The 18,118-nt window shown below is 40.6% G+C and overlaps 2 protein-coding genes across 4 annotated transcripts in view; one reads left to right on the forward strand and one right to left on the reverse strand.

Moving 5' to 3' along the window:
- LOC108097501 (protein yippee-like) overlaps positions 1-18,118 on the reverse strand; it is a 105,463-nt gene that overhangs the window by 63,231 nt on the left and 24,114 nt on the right. For all 3 annotated transcript variants that reach the window (XR_001771787.2, XR_001771786.2, XR_001771788.2), the window contains exons 3-4: positions 2,057-2,361; positions 1,760-1,994 (exon numbers count right to left, since the gene is read on the reverse strand). The gene's annotated coding sequence lies outside the window, so the exon portion shown is untranslated. The remainder of the gene's footprint in view (positions 1-1,759; positions 1,995-2,056; positions 2,362-18,118) is intronic.
- LOC108097495 overlaps positions 1-18,118 on the forward strand; it is a 41,510-nt gene that overhangs the window by 18,680 nt on the left and 4,712 nt on the right. The window contains exons 2-3 of the mRNA XM_017199801.2: positions 13,325-13,584; positions 14,955-16,320. Of these exons, the coding sequence (XP_017055290.1) occupies positions 13,325-13,584; positions 14,955-16,320 (1,626 nt within the window). The remainder of the gene's footprint in view (positions 1-13,324; positions 13,585-14,954; positions 16,321-18,118) is intronic.

An 18,118-nucleotide genomic window follows, 5' to 3' on the forward strand; every position in this document is an offset into this window, starting at 1 on the left:
GACAAAAGGGCGTGAAAATGGGGGGTGTGAAAGCAGAGAATGGGGAGTGAACTACTGGCAGAGTGTGCAATGCAAAAACGCAATTCTACGAACTTGGCTGAGACAGGAAACAAAACTAATTATCGTTATAGCAAAATTTTTGTTCTACTGCTGCTATAAATCCCTCCCTATCACACTCCATATATATATGTATATATATATATACATTTATACTGCAGGAGGCGTGTGAAAGGGGATTTGAAAATGGAGGCGTGGCGAAGGCGGAACGAAACGATGTGGAGCCGCCCATATTTATAATTACTGTTTGCACACTTAACGAAGACGCCAAGACGACGATGAAGAAGGAGAAAGAGAAGAAGAAGGGGCTCCAAAAGTACAAGAAAAGAACATGTTGCACAAGAAAACGAAGAAGAAGAAGTAGAAGTTGGAACTCTACAACATGACGAAGAAGAAGCCTAAAATGGGAGACAACATTTTTGAAACTTCATTTTCAAAATTATACTCATTAATCATGAAAAAACAACCGAAAATGTTGACAAGCAAGGGGGCAATTTTTGGAGAAGGAGAATGAAGTACTCCTTGAAAGGATATACCTACGATACATGTGTGTTTGTGTGTGTGTGTCGGTATTGCCTGTTGGCGTGTCGCATAATACTTTGTTAGGCCGCAACACGCAAATCGGCAAAAGAAATTGTCACACAAGAAAAAAAAAAAACAAGAGAAAAACAAAACAGAAGGGGCAGCAGGCGGAAAAACGGTGGAAAAGTTTGGGATGGAGGCAATGGGCAAAGGTGAAAGCCTGGCATCGATATGGCGACAGGTAACAGGTCCTCAAATACAGTGCGTTTCAATAGGATAATGCAATATTTAACCAGTTAACTATTCCAAAGTTTTATTTTTATTTATTATATAGAAACTAATTTCCTTTAAAGAATACTACCCTTTGGCTTATTAGAAACCCTATAAATCAGAAACTCCTATCAATCAAATTCCCAGCAATTATCGAGACACAAACAAATATTTTTAATCGAAGCAAATAATTGCTAGCAATTACTTAGGTAATTACAAAACTTAAACGTAGTGTGTAGAACAAATATACACCGGTATTTAGGTAACCCAATTAAACCCTCGACCGTTCCTTTTTGACCTTGCACGCACATTCGAAGGACTCGTGACATTGAGCTAGAAAAAAAAAATATATATACATATCTGGGGAAAATGAAAAGCCAAGAAAGTTAAGTGGGCTTGATTTACGAGCAATGAATTAGTGAAAACTCAGCCAGTAGAAAAGATAGTGGAGCCCACTTTAATTTTCATATTCGCTTGTCTGTTTGATCTTTGCCCTTGGCCATTAGTTGTTCGCCATTGGAGGTGGCCTTATCCGACCATTAACCATTATCTCGGTGGCTTCAGGTTCGACCTTGAAACCACAGCTGTTGTCCAACTCACACGCAGAACAACTTAAACGCAAATTGTATGGCCAAGCCTTAGACAAAAAAAATAAAAATAAACAGAAATTGCACAAAAGGATAGTCACACAAAATGTTTTTGTACCCTATATGTTAACGAAAATTGTGAAGAGTTATTTTGAATTCTAAGCTATTTGGTAATTTCTAAGCTATACTTTTGGAATTTGTATTTTGATTACTAATCTCGAACCTTTTTAACGAAGACATTTGAAGGTACTTTTAAGGTACAAGATCTTTTACTTTCGAAAATTGTTATACCCTTTTAAAGAAACCAGTGAATAGGAACTTACCGTTGACATTGTCTGGCGCGTCCTTGTTGGTCCTTTTTTTTCGCCAGCTCTCCAACATCTTTCTCAATTCCTGTTATTTCTGCTGTTATTTCTCCTTTCTGTGTGTTTTCGTGTTTGTTTGGCTCTTTTTGGGGCTTACAGCGTAGCACGTAGCAAATTCCATTTACGTGTCCTTGAATTTTGCTTAATATTATTTCGTCCTGCTTTATCTTCAAGCAGCCGAGTCGGTGGAAAACTGCAGAAGAAATTAATAATCAATATGGCAGACCACAGAAATGATGAAATCGAATCGAATACAAAGCCGGCTCCCAAAGAAGCAATTTGTGCGGTGATTTCCTTGACGACAGGTGGCGGCGTCTTTCTATTTACGGATTTTGGCCAAAAGGCCTGAAGGCCAGAAGGCGACGACTTAGGGACTCCACTCATAAACGTGGCTCGCCGCACGAGATTATTATTTAATTAAATCGATACGCTGCTGCTGGCTGGGATCTGTTGACAACAGCTTGTAATATACCGAAACCGCTGACAGCCAAGTGATTTATTTATGTTTTGCGGTCCACTGACACCCAGTTGGATCTTTAGCCTGTGCGTCTGCCGTCTGTCTGCAGAAAATATTAATTATATTTTCAATGGGAATTTGGCAAAATACAAAAAAAAGAGCTTAACCTATGGGAATTGAGCTCTTCGAGCAGCTGCAAGGTGTTTTCGAGCTGTCAGAAAAGTTGAAAATGGCAGAAAGGAGTTGAGGAGGTGCAGAAAAACATGTTTACACTTTTACAAGAAATAAATTATCTATACTTTCTTGTGTTTTTAATATAAATTAAAATGTTTTCTAGATAAAATTTAATTAATTGGAGGGTATATTTAACGTATAAATTTTTTTTTATCGCTGTTAAGCTTATTTACCCAACTTCCAAACAATGTAAGCAATACCTGTTGGAAACTTTTGGCCAGCCAGTGTTGCGAAATCGTTTGGTAAACTGCCTATGGCAGGTTTTTGGGTGATTTGCAAAAAGGAAACATTTCGAGACTTTTCCCCTGCTCCACCGTAACGATGGTGTGTGCAGCCTAATGGCGCCACAAATTCGAGGCAAGCCTCCGCGCCAACGATTGCCCAAATCTCTTTTGCCCTTGCGGTCGGGTCACGGTATCCTCCACGAGGACACACTGCCACCACTCAGACTCCAATTTCCCCTCGGGCCGACCTGCTTTTGGCCATAACTCTGGCAGACAAGTCGAGTCAAAGCCGAAACTGAAACTGAAACTGAAACTGAGAAGCGAAAATCCAAACTGCTTTTCAGGCTGTCAGCTCATTTCTTGGGATGGAAAGGTTTCTTAAATGTTTAAGGGTATTTAACAAATAATTTATGGCAAATTGGTTTGTTAAACTTTAATAATTATAAATAAAATAAATTAAAATAAATTAAGTAAATATTTTAGCCAAATATTATTCCTAAAGAGTTTTAAATTTCCCTAGTAATTCGCACAAGCTTTACTAAGTGCATAAATGTTATTTAAATGAATTCCAACTGAGGCAGCACCCGACTTTACTGGTAATGAATGTACATCACTGCTATATTTTGAGCCTCCAATGAAACTTGGAATCGTTTTGTATGCACTCATGCTGTCAACTCCACTGGCAGTCCGTTTTCCAGTTTACCCCGAATTTCCCTCCTTGGTTTTTCCGGACTGCCATGCAGCACTCCGTATGTTCTGTGTTTCTGGCAGAGTTTTCGGAGTTTGTCATTCGCATGGCGACAGAACTCAACTCGCAGAACAAATGGACCAACAGTTCGTGTATCTGTGTCTCCGTTTATGATTGCATTATGGCGAAAAACAGCTGAAGCTGATGCTGATGCTGATGCTTATGCTGATGCCACACAGCCCCACATGAACGGGCGAGTCTCCTCTGCGCTGTTTCCCTTTTCTTTTTGTGTTTTTGGGTAGGAACAAAACAGCTACAGGAACATCAACAACTACAGCTGCGTAAATTTGCATAATTCCACAATAAGCTGCGAGCCGGCCAAAGGATGGGGCATTTCACTCGGGCGAGTGAAAAGTTTAGAGACGAAACAGTTTCGCCAGACGGAAAAGTTTCATCGGCTGGTAAATGATGTTTTCCTACTGGCGGCAACACGGCGAGGTAAGGGATTTCGTGTTGCGAGGGATTTATCAGTTCGGATCACTCTCGTCCTCCAGTCCTCTCGTCCTCCTCCTCGTCCATCCACAGATTTTGATGGCTGGAGCATAATCCATCAACAGTTGGACAGTTTTGTGGGCTGGGTCGGTCACAACCAGTGACTGATCACGGTTCACGCTCGACTTTCAAGAGTGATAAGTGCGGATTTGACCCGCTCCCCCTCTACTGAGCAAATTAATTAGAAAGTTTCTGGCATGCAAAAATTATGCGAAATAGTATGGGATTTTAAATCTCTTTAAAATGTGCGAAAAATATTTCTTAAAATGTGCTTTCAATAATTTGAAAACTATTTTATGCTTTTCTTTTGTAGTACTACTTTTGCAAATGCATTATTTTTTCCTCTGTAACTAAAACCTAAATCATCAGAAAGCGCTCCCATCGTAGCGCTCAAAATCATCTGCACTCCGCCGCAATGAAAATTTAATCTCGCCCCGCTGCCATTTTGTGGAAGTGACACGGGCGGTGGAAAAATTGGGGCGACTTGCGAAAATCCCCGAGGGTTTTGCAATGGCCAACACGTCGATTACGCCCCCAAGGCGAAATGCGGGGGAAGGGAAAAGGACTTGTCACAGGACATGTGTTTCATCCAGCCTACGATTGTTGGCCAAAGTGTTACTGTTATTGCTGCCAAGAAAGTCACATGACCAAGACAGAAAAAAAAACAATGGAGAAAGTGTCAGATACTAAAGGAAAAACTAAAATATAAGAAAATTCAACGCCAAAACTTATATTTAGAAGAACTGCGTGTACTAGTTACTTTCACTTAGAAAAATACAGGAAATATTTATTTTTATTGATTTAAAGTCTCCGAAAAAACTCAGTTACGCAACTCTGCAAAAATTTGCCAACAATCATTGTTGTTTGACGTCAGTTAACTCACAAAACCAAAGTATTCTTGAGTCAATGCCAATTAAATCGATGACGGCATGACAATGGAATTGTGTGTGCTGGCCAACGTTTTTGCCTAACCAAATTCATTGGCTTTGGCCCTCAGAGGAGTTTTCTGGCACAGAAAGAAAATACATTTCATAACCAAAATGTAATAATGCTTTAAGTAATCTCTTAGATATTTCAGAATTTCTAATTAGCTGATTAGGCCAAAACCTAAACGAAACATTAACGAGCCGTAGTTTAAAATGGTTATTAGTAATCTGAAAATATTTTCCTCTCTGCAGTTGTCTTTTCAACCCGGACCCGCATTTTCCTCGGCATTTGTTTGCATTTGTTCCCTTGGCTTGGCTCTGCTGGATTTTATGAGCTGGAGAGTGCAGGACTTCAGGACTTTGGGAATCCATGGGGCAGAGGAGGTAGGGGAGGGGAATGAAAAGCAGTAGAAGGAGGAGGCAGTTGCCTCGGCCGGAGTTCAATTAATTGCTCGTCTCGGCCACGCAGCTGCCATGTAAAAGCCTTGTAAACAGGCCGCTTGGGCCAGTGTTTGTGTTTGTCCATGTCTGCGTTTGTTTCCGTGTCTGTGCGCCTTGGTCAAAGGAGCTCACCGCCATTTCCTGCTTTCCAATACAAAACCCCATTCTTTCAACCGACGACCAACCACCAACTGCCACCCACCATCCACCCATCCACCCATCACCCCCTTCGGATTTTGCCGCCCTGGAATGTGCGTGGGTTTGTGTGGCAAAACGCTTAACACTCCACTGAGCACGAAGCTCCCAAAACTTGACGAACGTTCAGGAAAATTGGGGGAGGGGGAAGAGGCGGGTGGATCCAGAGGCGTGGATCGTGGGTGGGGCATACTTGAACTGCTCAGTGAAGCGCCATAAAACCGTAATCGGTTTAATGGACATATCAGATGGCCACTTGCCATGCAACTGCAGCCATGAGCTCATGAACTTGGCCAAAGTTGAAAGCTATTGTCTGGCTTTTTTAAAAGGTTTCCCCAAAGAAGTTCATCTGGGTTTAAATTGAAAGATGTTTAGTAAAAGGAGTGATGTTTTTACAGCTTCATTGTCCAATCATTTCCCTTTAAAATTCCCTTTAAGTGCTTATTTATTTCTAATTAGTTCGTATTTCGTCTCATAAGCCAATACAGCCCCTTTGATTAGCAGGGTATTTTCTTAATACACTTAGCTAGTTATTTACGCTTTCTTTCACTCGCTTATGCATGTGTGGCCTTTGATTAATTTGGGCTTTAATTTATTTAATTATAAGCCAAGGGCATTGGGGAACTTCGTCACCTGTTGGGCCCAAAAATGTACGAATTTGCTTATTGGCCGTAAGGAAAAGCAGGAGGTAAATCCAGGGAAAATTGTTGTTGAGCTCAAATGAAGTGAAACGAGAGAAATCGGCTTAGCCTAAGTCACCACACACACACAAGGCTTCTCTTCCGCATTTTTCCAACTCAATTTCCTTGCCCGAATGTCCATATGTGTGGCAAATTACTTTCAATGGCATTAAACGCTTTCGCAATCCCTTGGAAAACCTCCTCCTCCTTTATTTTAGCACCTCCCCTTCCTTTTTCTAAATAAAAGGCAACGAAGGCAGAAAAAGCAACAGGAACAAGGACAACATAAAAGCAAATCAAGGACATAAAAAAACACGATGAAACAACAGGTTGGCCGCCTGCATACAAAAAAACAAAATAAAAATACAAAGCACAGACAATTTTATGACTATACGTACTCGTAAATACATGCATATATTAAGGCATTTTTCGTACTAAATCGAGGTGGGATTTTTTAGTTCTAAATACTGATTTTAATTTGGTTTTTAAAGGACTAAAAAACAGGACTTCTTTTACTTTACATAGATTTATTAGCAATGCAAACCGAAGTAAAGGGCATACATTTTTAAAGATTTTTTATCAAATCTAATTTTCTTTTGTAACTCCTCAATCCACCCTCGTTTTGACTCCAAATCTCGCATTTTGCAGACAGAACAGTTGTGTTCTGCTTGTCCCTGTTGCTTTTCCTTGGTTTTTTCTTCTTTATTTCAGCATAACGAGGCGGTTTTATGGATTCCTCGCCAAAGGACATAAAACATATCCCATATACGCATATCATAACTTTGGGTGCACACACAAATATTGTTCTTTTATTTATATATTATTGGCAGTTGAGGCTCGGTGTAAGTTATTCGATATGAGAACAATAAGCGGTACACAAAAATAAAATTCTACAAATTAAAGGTATATTTATTCCAATTCAGTTATTTAAAAATATTTTTTATTATTCGAGGTTTGCTTTTAAATCAGCAATATAATTTTCGTTAGTCTTTTTTTCCAATATAATTATTTTTTAGCCAGAGTGATTATGCTTTTTAGAGTGTCTTTATTATTTTTTGAATTTTATTTTTAAAGGTATCAGTATTTTAGCCGCCGGCTTGTGTTTCCATATATTTTGATTAGGCTCAGCTGCTTACAGGTGACAGCAAGCCAGACAAATAAAAAAAGGAAATTGTGGCAAGGGAAAGAAAATGCCAAAATGTGCCCAAAAAAAAAGAACAAAACAAAAAAAAAAAAAAAAAAAAAAGGATAGAAAGAGACAATAAGTAGAACGAAAATGGCTTTGTCGGTTTATTAAGCATATTTCGTAGGCATTTTTTTAATGCGAAAATCCGACTTTTGCTCTTTTATCCCCGTCCCCTTTCCGCCCCTTTTTGCCTCAAGGTTTTTGGCAAAAAAGGAAAGTTGACATTTTCTCGGGGCTTTTCCAAGCTCGCTTTTTATAGAATTTTTTTTGCCCACACACTTATATCTATTTCGAGTTTTTCCTGCTTTTTATTTTGCTCTTCTTTTTGTTATTTATTTATCGCATTTTGAAACAATTTTTTGTTGTTGGCCTTTTTCGTAATATGTTGTAATTTCAGCATCATAAAAATGCAAATGGGTCGGTGTGTGTGTTTGGGCTTATAACATAAGTGAAGGGCAGGGAAATATTAAGCCGATTTAAATGGGAAGCTTTTGAAATTTTGCACTTTGCGTCCAACCCACACACACCCGTGTGTGTGTGTTTTGCAGTCTGGAACATTAGCTTAGCTTATGTTTAAATATGCCATGACATCGATGAATAGTTGAGGGGTGGAATGGGCTCCAAGGGTTGGCGGCTTGTTTTCCCGTCTCCACTTCGCAATGCGGATTACAAAACACTGCCGATGCAGAGGCGGTGAAACTGTTTGCCAGCCGATGGAAGTGCCTTGTAAGCCACACAAATCCTATTTCGAAATTGAATTGCATATTCATATGTCGATAGTTTTAGTAGAGATTGCTACAACTTGCCAAAATGGTTTATGTTCACACATAACCTTTCTCAAAATATTTTATTTAATTCTTTCATTTTTCATGACAAAAAATAACAAAATATTTCTAAAAATTTACCAGCTCACACTTTTCAGTTGCAAAAGGATTCGTAAAACTTGAATGTGTTCAATCAAATAATTTTAGCATGAATAAGTAAAAAAAATTTGCTCCCATTATAAAGTAATTTAAATGTATCAAAATATTACGCATACGCCATGTTGCAGAGGCAGGCGCACACTTTGAGCAGTGGTCAGTTGCAAATCAAAATCAATGTCATAACAGCTTCCTTGGCTTTGAGTTATTGATTTGATTTTCCTCCTACGACTTCTCCATTGCCATTTGCCATTTGCAGTCGAATGTTGAGCACTTGCTAACCAAATTACGCATACGCCACGTTGCACGTCATTCATCCATCCATTCAACGCTCACCGCAGATTACGTTTGTTTGTTATTTTATTGACAAAACATCACGGCCCGTGTGGCAAATGCCGATGACATATATTACGCATACGCCGCGTGGAACGAGGAAACAAATAAACCGAAATGTCAGCGGGGGAAGTGGAAATGTCCAAATCGAAAGAAACTAACAAGTCAAAACAAGTCCACCACCCCACCGCCCACTGGAGCTTTTCAAGGTCGCCGGGGGTGAACAAGAAGAAGAGAGAGAGAGCCTGACAGTTGGGGCAGATGTCAAGTGAACGAGACTGTTGGCGGCTAACTTTTGCATTTCGCCCAAAACAATTTCAACAATTTTCGGTATTCCATTTAAATCAAGAGGGTGGCGCTGCTGCTTTTTGGGGCGCACAAAACTTGTTGTCGCATCAACAACAACAACAACACAAGCAACAACAATAATAATAACAACAACAACAACAACGAAAAAAGCAACAACAACAAATGCGTTTGTACCGCACATTGTTACGGTTGCGGACATTTTAATTAGACTTTAGTGGCTTTTGTGGTCGCCATTGTTGTCTTGCTGCCAACTATGCACTAAATAAATTTAAATGCCAAACACACTCAGACCCACACGCACACACTGAACCATCCTCGAGTCACACAGATACCCCGGCACTCACACACGCGCACACACACACTCACAAATAAACTAGATGGGGGAAAAAGCATTCAAAGGATCCTGGCTTCGCGCTTAACTACAATAAATTTACTCGGAATATAGTAAACAGATTTTATTAAACTTTTCTTTGTGCAGAGGTAATGGAAAGATAATATTGTTGAGTCTCGGATGAAAAATGCAAAGCTTTTTATATAAATACCTGGCTTTTCTCAGAGTAATAAAAAGTATAAAAAGTTGAAATCCCATGTTCTTGTCAGAGCAAAAAAAAGTTGTGCAATAATAGTGATATTAACAACTACTAAATTGCATTTCCACCACAAAGCCTTAATCAGTTGATCAGCAGTGAATAACTGCAACTAAATTACATTGTTGCTTAACCAAAACCCGCTTTTCGCATCATATATTTATAACAAAAACGATGTGCCACAAAGCACAAAACGATAAAAGCACCTAGATTTGTTAAAGCCATTTTGGTTGGGCTTATTCAACCATTTCTAATCTGAGGGCACCAGCAAATTTCCACACGGCACGTTATCTAACACAGCGTTCGTTTATTTTGTTTGGCTATTGAAAAGCAGTTTTTCCCTGCTTATTTATTTATTTTTTGTTTACTTCCCCCTTTTTCTAATAATCCCATTTTTGTGGTTTGTTAAAACTAAACCAGGGCTGCTTTGAGCCCCGAAAAGTAGGCAATGTTTTATTTTTTATGCAGGGGGTGTGCGGCTTTAAGGAAAATGGAAAATGCTTACCGACGAGGGCCAACAAATTGCGCAGTTGAATGGACAAATAGATCGTTGGATAATTATGCAAAAAGTTGTGGACGAAAAGCCAAAGGTGCAAACGAGAGCTGGGGCTAAAAATCAACAGGCCATAATGGGTTAATTAAGGCAGGGCGATGGTAAAACAAGAGAGAGGGGATAGAAAAGGGGGGCGAGGGGGTGAAAGCGAGCTGCACTGCACTGCATGAAACCGAATCATCTGTCCGTTTGCTCGCCTGTCTATTAATTAGCCCAAAGTGGATAGAGGGAAATGGCCAGCGGGGCTGGGAAAAGCGGAAAGCGGAAAACGGAAAAACCGGCAAAGCAGAACCTAGCATGGCGAAATGTGGGTCTGCTGAAATATGCAACATGCTCATTACAAGAATAATAATTAAACTCCGGAGTGCCACAAAATTCAAATATGCACTGGCGCAGGGCGAAAAGAAGTGGGGAGGGGTTGTCAAAGGCGGGGGAAGGGGGACGAAGGGGTTGTGGGTTTTAGGGGTCAGTTTGTTTACGCGATTTTGTATGACATTCGTACACGTACAAGTACTCTATGTGCGTGAGTGTTTGTCATGGATTTGCGTTGTTTGCCTCGGAAGCTATGAAGAAAAACAAGCGTTCCACAAACCAGAGTCACTGTAGAACGTGCCCCATTCATAACCCCCCACACCGCCTCCTCCTGTTATCTCCCTTTCCCTCCCCCCTCTCCACTCCTCTACTCCACCCCCTTGGCGGCCCCCTTTGGGTCTGCGTGCAAATTAATGCGACATTTATTCATTATGCCATGAAACAGTCATAGCGAGGATGAGAGAAACAGGGGCGCCCGACTTCGTTGGGCAGAGGGGTGCAAGGATAACAGGAGGGGAGTGGGGAAGTGGGGGAGAGGGTGAGAGGGGGTGGCCTAGCTGGGGCTGGAAGGACAAATGAAGCAGCCAACCACCCGACGGCCGGGCAACAAAGGCGATGACACACCGCAGTACGTTGGGATGGAATTGAATTAAAGTATTCTTATTTTAACTGAATAAGTTAAGCAAAAGGATAATTCAAAATTATATTTAATAGAAATTTAAATAACAAAGTTATTTATGCCATGGGATTCTCTTAGATTTTTAAATATTTTATAGGTTGCAAAAAGTGTGTTATAATCTCCTGGTAAAAGATGGTATATGTTTTAAATCGACAAGTGTGTTCTATGACAAATACAAAATATTTATGTGACTCACACTTACTCGAATTTAAGTTTTTAAATCTCTAACACTATTTTAGACTCCAACTACAGAAACTCACTCAATTTAAAATTCATTGAGCATTTCCGCCCACTGTGCAATGACGATAACCTCAATGCGGCGCCCACTTGAGCGCCTCTGCCCACCAACTCCGCAGTCAGTAGTCCCCAACCGAAGTCCCCGTCCGTGGTTCCCATTTCCCCCAATCTTCACGCCCCGCTCTGTCTCCGCTGCTGTCTCCCTCTTTCTCTCTCCCTATCTCCCTTTCTCCCTCTCTCTCTCTCTCTCCCTCTTACACCATCCACAACGTGTCGCCGCAGAGCGTCGAGGGACATAAAAAGCATTTGCGTGATTTTATTTCACATTTTTTGCTGTTCACTCACTTGGGCTCAACTTTGCTTTTACCGCCGGCGCTTCTTCCACTTTTTCTTTATTCTTTATTTATTTATTTAGTGCAGAATCTGTACAGCAAATTAAAGTACTTAACAACACAGGTGTCACCAATGAGAAAAGTAAACCAAACCTCAGCATTAAGAAGAGGATTATATATAGTATTTTCTTATTGATTCCTTATCGTCTTGGCAAAGCCTTGCCTTTTGAGACGCCTCAAAGGTCTCGCTGGGAGTAGATTCCTAGCCAGTAAGCTGCGGTGTCTTTCTAATCTATCTCGGTATCGGCTTGTGTGTCTCCCAATCTGTTCTTCCACAGTGTGTAGATTTAGGTCTCTGTGAAGTGTCGTGCCACGCACATACCAGGGACAGTCAGTAATGGTACGTAGAAACCGATTCTGCAACACTTGTAACCTTTTGTAGTTCGATTTGGCTGCGGCTTCTTCCACTGTTTTTTGTTTTCTACAGCCGGAGAGTAGGCTCGTCTCCGGAGATTGGCTGTTTGTGTATGTGTGTGTGTGTGTGTTTGCCGAGCTTGTGTTAATTTAATCACAGTAAAAAGAATTTAATTAGTTGCCCAGCAGAGCGACAAGAACAAAGGGCCACAATGGCAATAATAAAAGGCGTGTTGAATATAATTTCCATAATTCGAGAGGCCTAGCGCAAATGGCAACATCTGGCCTGGTCAAATTATTAACTTGGCTCAAATCCACCGCCAGGTGTGGACAATTACAAAAACAAAATGACAGGAAGGCAAAAGTAGGCAGAGCAAAAAAAAATAGAGAGAAGAACATGCAGTTCATAAACACTGGAAAAATATTGTTTTTTCCACTCGAAGTAACTTTTACAACTTACAACATTTAACTTTAATATCCTGAAAGATAATTTCTTTGTCAATCTGCTTAACAAGTTGAAGAAAAGAGATGTTAGGCAATGAAACAGCTAGGCAATAAATCATATTTTAACAAGTCACTTAAATCGGAATGTAATGATTTCTTCTAATATTTCTGTCGGTGTCTCCTTCCCCCGAAAATTCGAAGAAAATTTCACTGGCAATTTGCGCTGTCTTTTATCGCTCGTTTGGCTTCACACACACACACACACACACATGTAAACAACATAATGCCATTTTTATTTTAATCCTGAATGTGTGTACCTCCTCATGTCCTTTCTTGAGTTTCCCCAAATGGCAATTCAGTCAATGACAGAGCATAAAAGGTCCACCGCACGAAAAAAAAAGTAGGAAAAAGGAAAGAATTCTTGTCTATTCAACTATGAGTAAAAACCTATTTTGCCCAGGTCATGCATGCGGATACACAGTGATATATCTACATATATCTGCATATATATCCGCTGGCAGAGCGACCCAAAGTGGAAGTCAATTCAAGCAGCTTACTTTTATTTAAGTAAAAGGCAAAAGAACACACAACCAGTGGTGTGTGTGTGTGTGTATATATATATACATATATATCTATTTCTTTTTTCTATCTTTTTTTTTTGTGTTAGCAATGTACTTGAGAAGCTGTGGCTGCTGACCTTTTCTATGTTATTTTATTGTGGGGATTGTGGCGTCTTTTCTGGCCATCCACCTGAACGACGCCACCGGGCATCGTTCCATCTCCCTCTGACTTATATCCCTTTCTCGCTTGCTCCTTGCAGATTTCAATTTACAAGAAGAGGCCTCCATTCCGGAGGACATATTTGACCAGCACGACGGCGACATTGGGGATGAGGACGCCGCCGAGTCGGGCCGCAGTATGCAGTATGCCCCATCTGCTCAAGTTGCAGTTGCAGCTGCCACCGCCGAAGAGGAGGACGCCGACGAGGATGAGGTGGGTCTGTTGAAGGAGGAAAAGCAGAAGGATGAGGAGAAGGATGAGGAGGAGCTGGAGGACGACGCATCCGAGGCAGCAGATATCGTGAGTACACACATGACACTGCACTTGCAAAAAGTCACACTGCCCCTATAATTTATTTTAATATATTTGTACAGTTTAAACAAAAACAAAAACCCTTTTCGATTTCTGATTAAATTTGGTCAAAAAATCATTTAAAAACCCGTCAAATACACCAATAAATACATTTGAATGCCTCAATAAGTGATTTCAATTAAGTACAGGTGTTTTTTTTTTAACCAACGAGGGTTTTCTATTTTTTAGTTTTTTCTCTACCTTTCGACCTCGTTTGTGTAAAAAATAAATATGGAAAAAGTAGTCACCGATTTCTCACCCGCTTTTATGACATTTTTTTAGTGTGCACAGACAAACAGAAGCACACACAAATGCTTTATAGAGTGCCCAAGCCTACAGTCAAGTCAAGTCCACTCCGAATGAGGTCAGTTCTATTGAACCGAGTGGGTTGATATGGCGGATGGATGGTTGCTTGGTTGCTTGGTTGGATGGTGGGTTAGTGGATGGATGGGGTGTCCTTCCTCAAGGGGTGTCCATTGAAATGTCGCACAATGCGAGCGGCCAAGTCAAATTACTTTTCCAGCTGAAGAAGGTGGTGGTGGCTTGGCTCAGCAACTAAGCCCCAAATACTCGATCCCTGCATTGAAATTCACTTGAGCAAAAAATGAGAGCCAGTCACTTGAAAGCATTTTTGAAAACCGAAAACTTAAGCTTGGGAAATAATTGCCACAAAAGGGGAAGGTGGTTGCAGCAGCAGAACAAAAGAAAATACCATTCGTGCTGAACGTCAAGTAAGGAATTAACATGAATAGATTAACAATAGAAGAGCCCTAAACATATCTATGTATGTAATGAAGACAAGAGAACCTGGAATCGAAAACATCGTTTAGCACTTTAAAATGCACTCGCTATCTGCACGACTATTGCATTGACAATTTCTTGGAATTGCGATTCCCCGAAAATCCCCTCCGCACACTCCACTTCTTTAATCAACGATTTGCAGACACTTGAGTTGAACGCTGAACGTTGAATGCAGCCGAGGGCCTCGGCATGAAACTTTCATTTTATTGTCTAGTTGCACATGTGCTTTCACACCTCACTTTCACACACCTTTCCTCATGAAAAAGACCCCCTAGAATCCTTAAGAGAGGTCCTGAGGTAAAGATTTTCTTGAGTTTGTTTTACTTTCTTTTATATGTATTTTATTTTTGGGAGAGGGGCCTTAACAACCTTTTCTTTATTGTTGTGCACTGAAACTTATATTCGAAATAATATGATATGTTATAATGATTAAGAATTTATAATTTCTAACTATTTTCGCTTAACTATTTCTGGCTTAACCCAATCATCTTTCCTCTGCACTGCAACTACTTTTGCAGATACTTGAATCTCAAAGGCCCACTTCGAGGAATTTCAGTGTTTACCTGGACGCCAAGAAATACCAAAATAGCAAGAAGCGTGGCAAGGATAAGAAGAGCAATATAAGCCACTACAACTACAAATTGAAAAACAATAAGGAGAAACAGCAGACGGCGGATGGTGGCAAATCGGAGATGAGTGTGGGCGGGATGGCAACCAAATTCACTTCCGTCGAGGAGGAGGACAACGCGAACTTTGCAAGGCAAAGTTTTGCGTATAAAAAATTGAAGAACATGCACGAACAGCAAAGTCAACAGGACGAGCAGCCAAAGGAGCAAAGGCAGAAACAACAACAACAACAGCAGCAGCAACAACTAAGGGGAGATCTTGGTGGGGATTTACTAGAGGAGTATCCCTCGTCGCAGCTGTTCGATGCCATTGAAATATTAAATGAACGAAAATTTAATAAACCCACGGTCCAATCAGCGGAGAAGTCCTTTCAGCCAACGAAGAAGAAGTTGAAGAAGACTAAGGACTCGGAGAAGTTGGCCAGACAGGTGGACGATGCGGCCATTGGCGATATCGAGGACAATTTGGATAATGATGAAGTATTAGAGGAGGAAGAAGAGGACCTCGACGTCGACATCGAAGACGAGGACATTAAGTTGCCCATTGACAATGATGAATTGGCCAAAAAATACCCAGTGGTCGCATCAACAACCACCAAGCGCCCAACCACTTTGGCTACACCATCAACAACCAGCACTGGCACCACTAGAAGCAGCAGCACCACCACAACCAGCACCAAAACAACAACAACAACCACATCGACAACAACACCAAGAACGGCAAGAACACCGCCACCGACAATTGGCCGCAAACTGAAGAGGAATTTCTTCGGTCTCCCTCAACCGGAAACCAGATACTATGGCAGCTATGATATTGGGAGGATTCGGGCGCAGGAGGAGGACAACACCGAGGAGGACGACGTGGGCGAGCTGCACTACTACGACACTAGTGGTAATTCCAGAAAGCTGGTCAGCTTCGATCCGGAAAAGTCCGAGGAGAATTACTTGAGCAGCTACTTTGCTGGCAAATTGCAACCGAATGCAACCGAACGGAAACAGGAGCAGTTACAGCAGTTGCAACCGAAATTGCAACAGCCGGAGCAACATGTTGTTGCACCGCAGCAATATGCAACACGTTACGTGGACGATGACTACGCCGAACAGCAGCCGCCGCCGGAAAAGTCCATGATGGAAAATCCCTGGGAGAAATCCGCGGATGGGAAGCCAGAGGAGCAAGTGGAGGAGCAGGAGGAGGAGCAACCCGAGGATGGCAAATTGGAATCTGATTTGGAATCTGCATTGCAGCGATATCACGAGGGTAAGTCGTTTGCACATAAAACTGTGAAATAAGCAACTAAAAACAGAAATAAAGAAAACATTGGGAAAAACCAACTGGTGGATGCTGCAGTAAAAAGGCACAGTGGGATGCAAATGAAGTTTATGTGATTAAAATAAAGTTATGGATTATAACTTATGATAAAAGAAGTAATCAAGTCATACTTTTCTGTTCGTTAATTTCATTTTATAAATTGAGAAGAAAGCGTTGAAAACTGAACCACGTTCCTTCTATTCTTAAATTTTTTATATATTGGTTAGTTTTTTTTTAATTTCTTTAATCATATTGTAGTTTTATACCACCCACTGTGCGGCATTCCATTGGCCTTTTGATGCCAAACTCTGCCGAAATGGCCCGCTCAAAGGGAATTTGGGTGCCCACCTAAACCGTCCGGTTTTGCCCCACTGTGCCGCATTCCGCTCCCAGTTCGATTTCGCTTGGCAGTTTTCGGCTCTCGGACCGTAGTTAGAGATCCCATCAAAGTCAGCTATGTGGACGTGAGTGCGGTTGTGTGTCCGCCGTAAATTGAAAATATGTAAAAGGAAATCCCCAAAGCATTCTGCATTCTGCGACAGAGAAACGAGAAGTCAAACTGTGGCCAGTTTGCCAGTAAAATCGCTTTAAGCACACATGTGCCAAACTGCTCGGAGACTTTTTGCTTTAAGGGGTTATATACCTTTTTGAGCGAAAAAAATGAGGGAACTTTGGATTTTTTTTCAGGTGTGTAGCAATTGTTTTATGATACTGAGGTTATTATTTATTGATAGTACATGTTTTTATAGACACAACAAACGTTTGTTCTTAAAAAAATATAAATAACTTTCGAAGTTATGGCAATTTTCTCATAACCCTTTTTTTGTTATAGCGGCTTGCGGTGACCACGATGGAAGTCCAGCGGGTCAACCAAAATCAATAAACCAAAATTTTTTTATTAGTTTAGTATTATATCTAGTTCGTCATTGAATTACTTTAAGAATATTTGGTTTTTTCTGCATACAGTAACAATTTTTTCAAAAAATTGATTTTTCGAGCTCTAAAAATTTTATTAAAAATTTTTTATCTGCAAAATCGAAATTGGCGCTTAAAAACTGATTCAATGACGAACTCGGCACAATCATTACGAATATTTAAAAAAAAAATTGAAGAAGATCGATCAAATAGTTCTTGTGCAATCGCGGTCACAGCAAAGGCACTTTTGGAAAAAAACGACTTTGAGATAATCGCATTCAAAGTTTTACGTTGCGTTACAAAGATTGACGAACCGCGCCTCAAAACGCTGTTTTCCTATCGAACTATTATTCGGATCTCTTCAAAAATTTGGGAAAGTGTTCTCTAGGGGATATACTTTAGGATTCAGCTAAAAAAAAATTTTTCGTTTTTTTGAAAAAAAAAAGGTATATAACCCCTTAAGAGCTTCAAAATAGGCAACAAACATTTCATATTGCCCTAATTAGTTTAGTCGACAAAATGTATGCAAATTTTCTTTCAAATTTTTTTTCGAAAGCAAGAAATCAAACGGAAAAAAGTTTAGCTTTCCCCTGGGGGGAAAAATGCTCTCTCACACCTCCCCGCTGAAATTTGCCGGCATTAAACAATAAAGCTTACAAAATAGCAAGTATCGTGTGTACACACCAGCCGGCGGAAGCAACAAAATCTGTCCAGAGGATTGGCCAAGAAATGAAGTTCTGCGGGGTTCAGCGATGGCGGACGTGCCTCGACTAGAAGAAAGAGCCAAATGCCCGGGTTGTTGTAAGAGTTCCACCATAATGCCATAAATTCG

Source organism: Drosophila ficusphila, unplaced genomic scaffold (assembly GCF_018152265.1).
Source record: "Drosophila ficusphila isolate 14025-0441.05 unplaced genomic scaffold, ASM1815226v1 contig_197, whole genome shotgun sequence".
In the NCBI taxonomy this organism is placed as follows: domain Eukaryota; kingdom Metazoa; phylum Arthropoda; class Insecta; order Diptera; family Drosophilidae; genus Drosophila; species Drosophila ficusphila.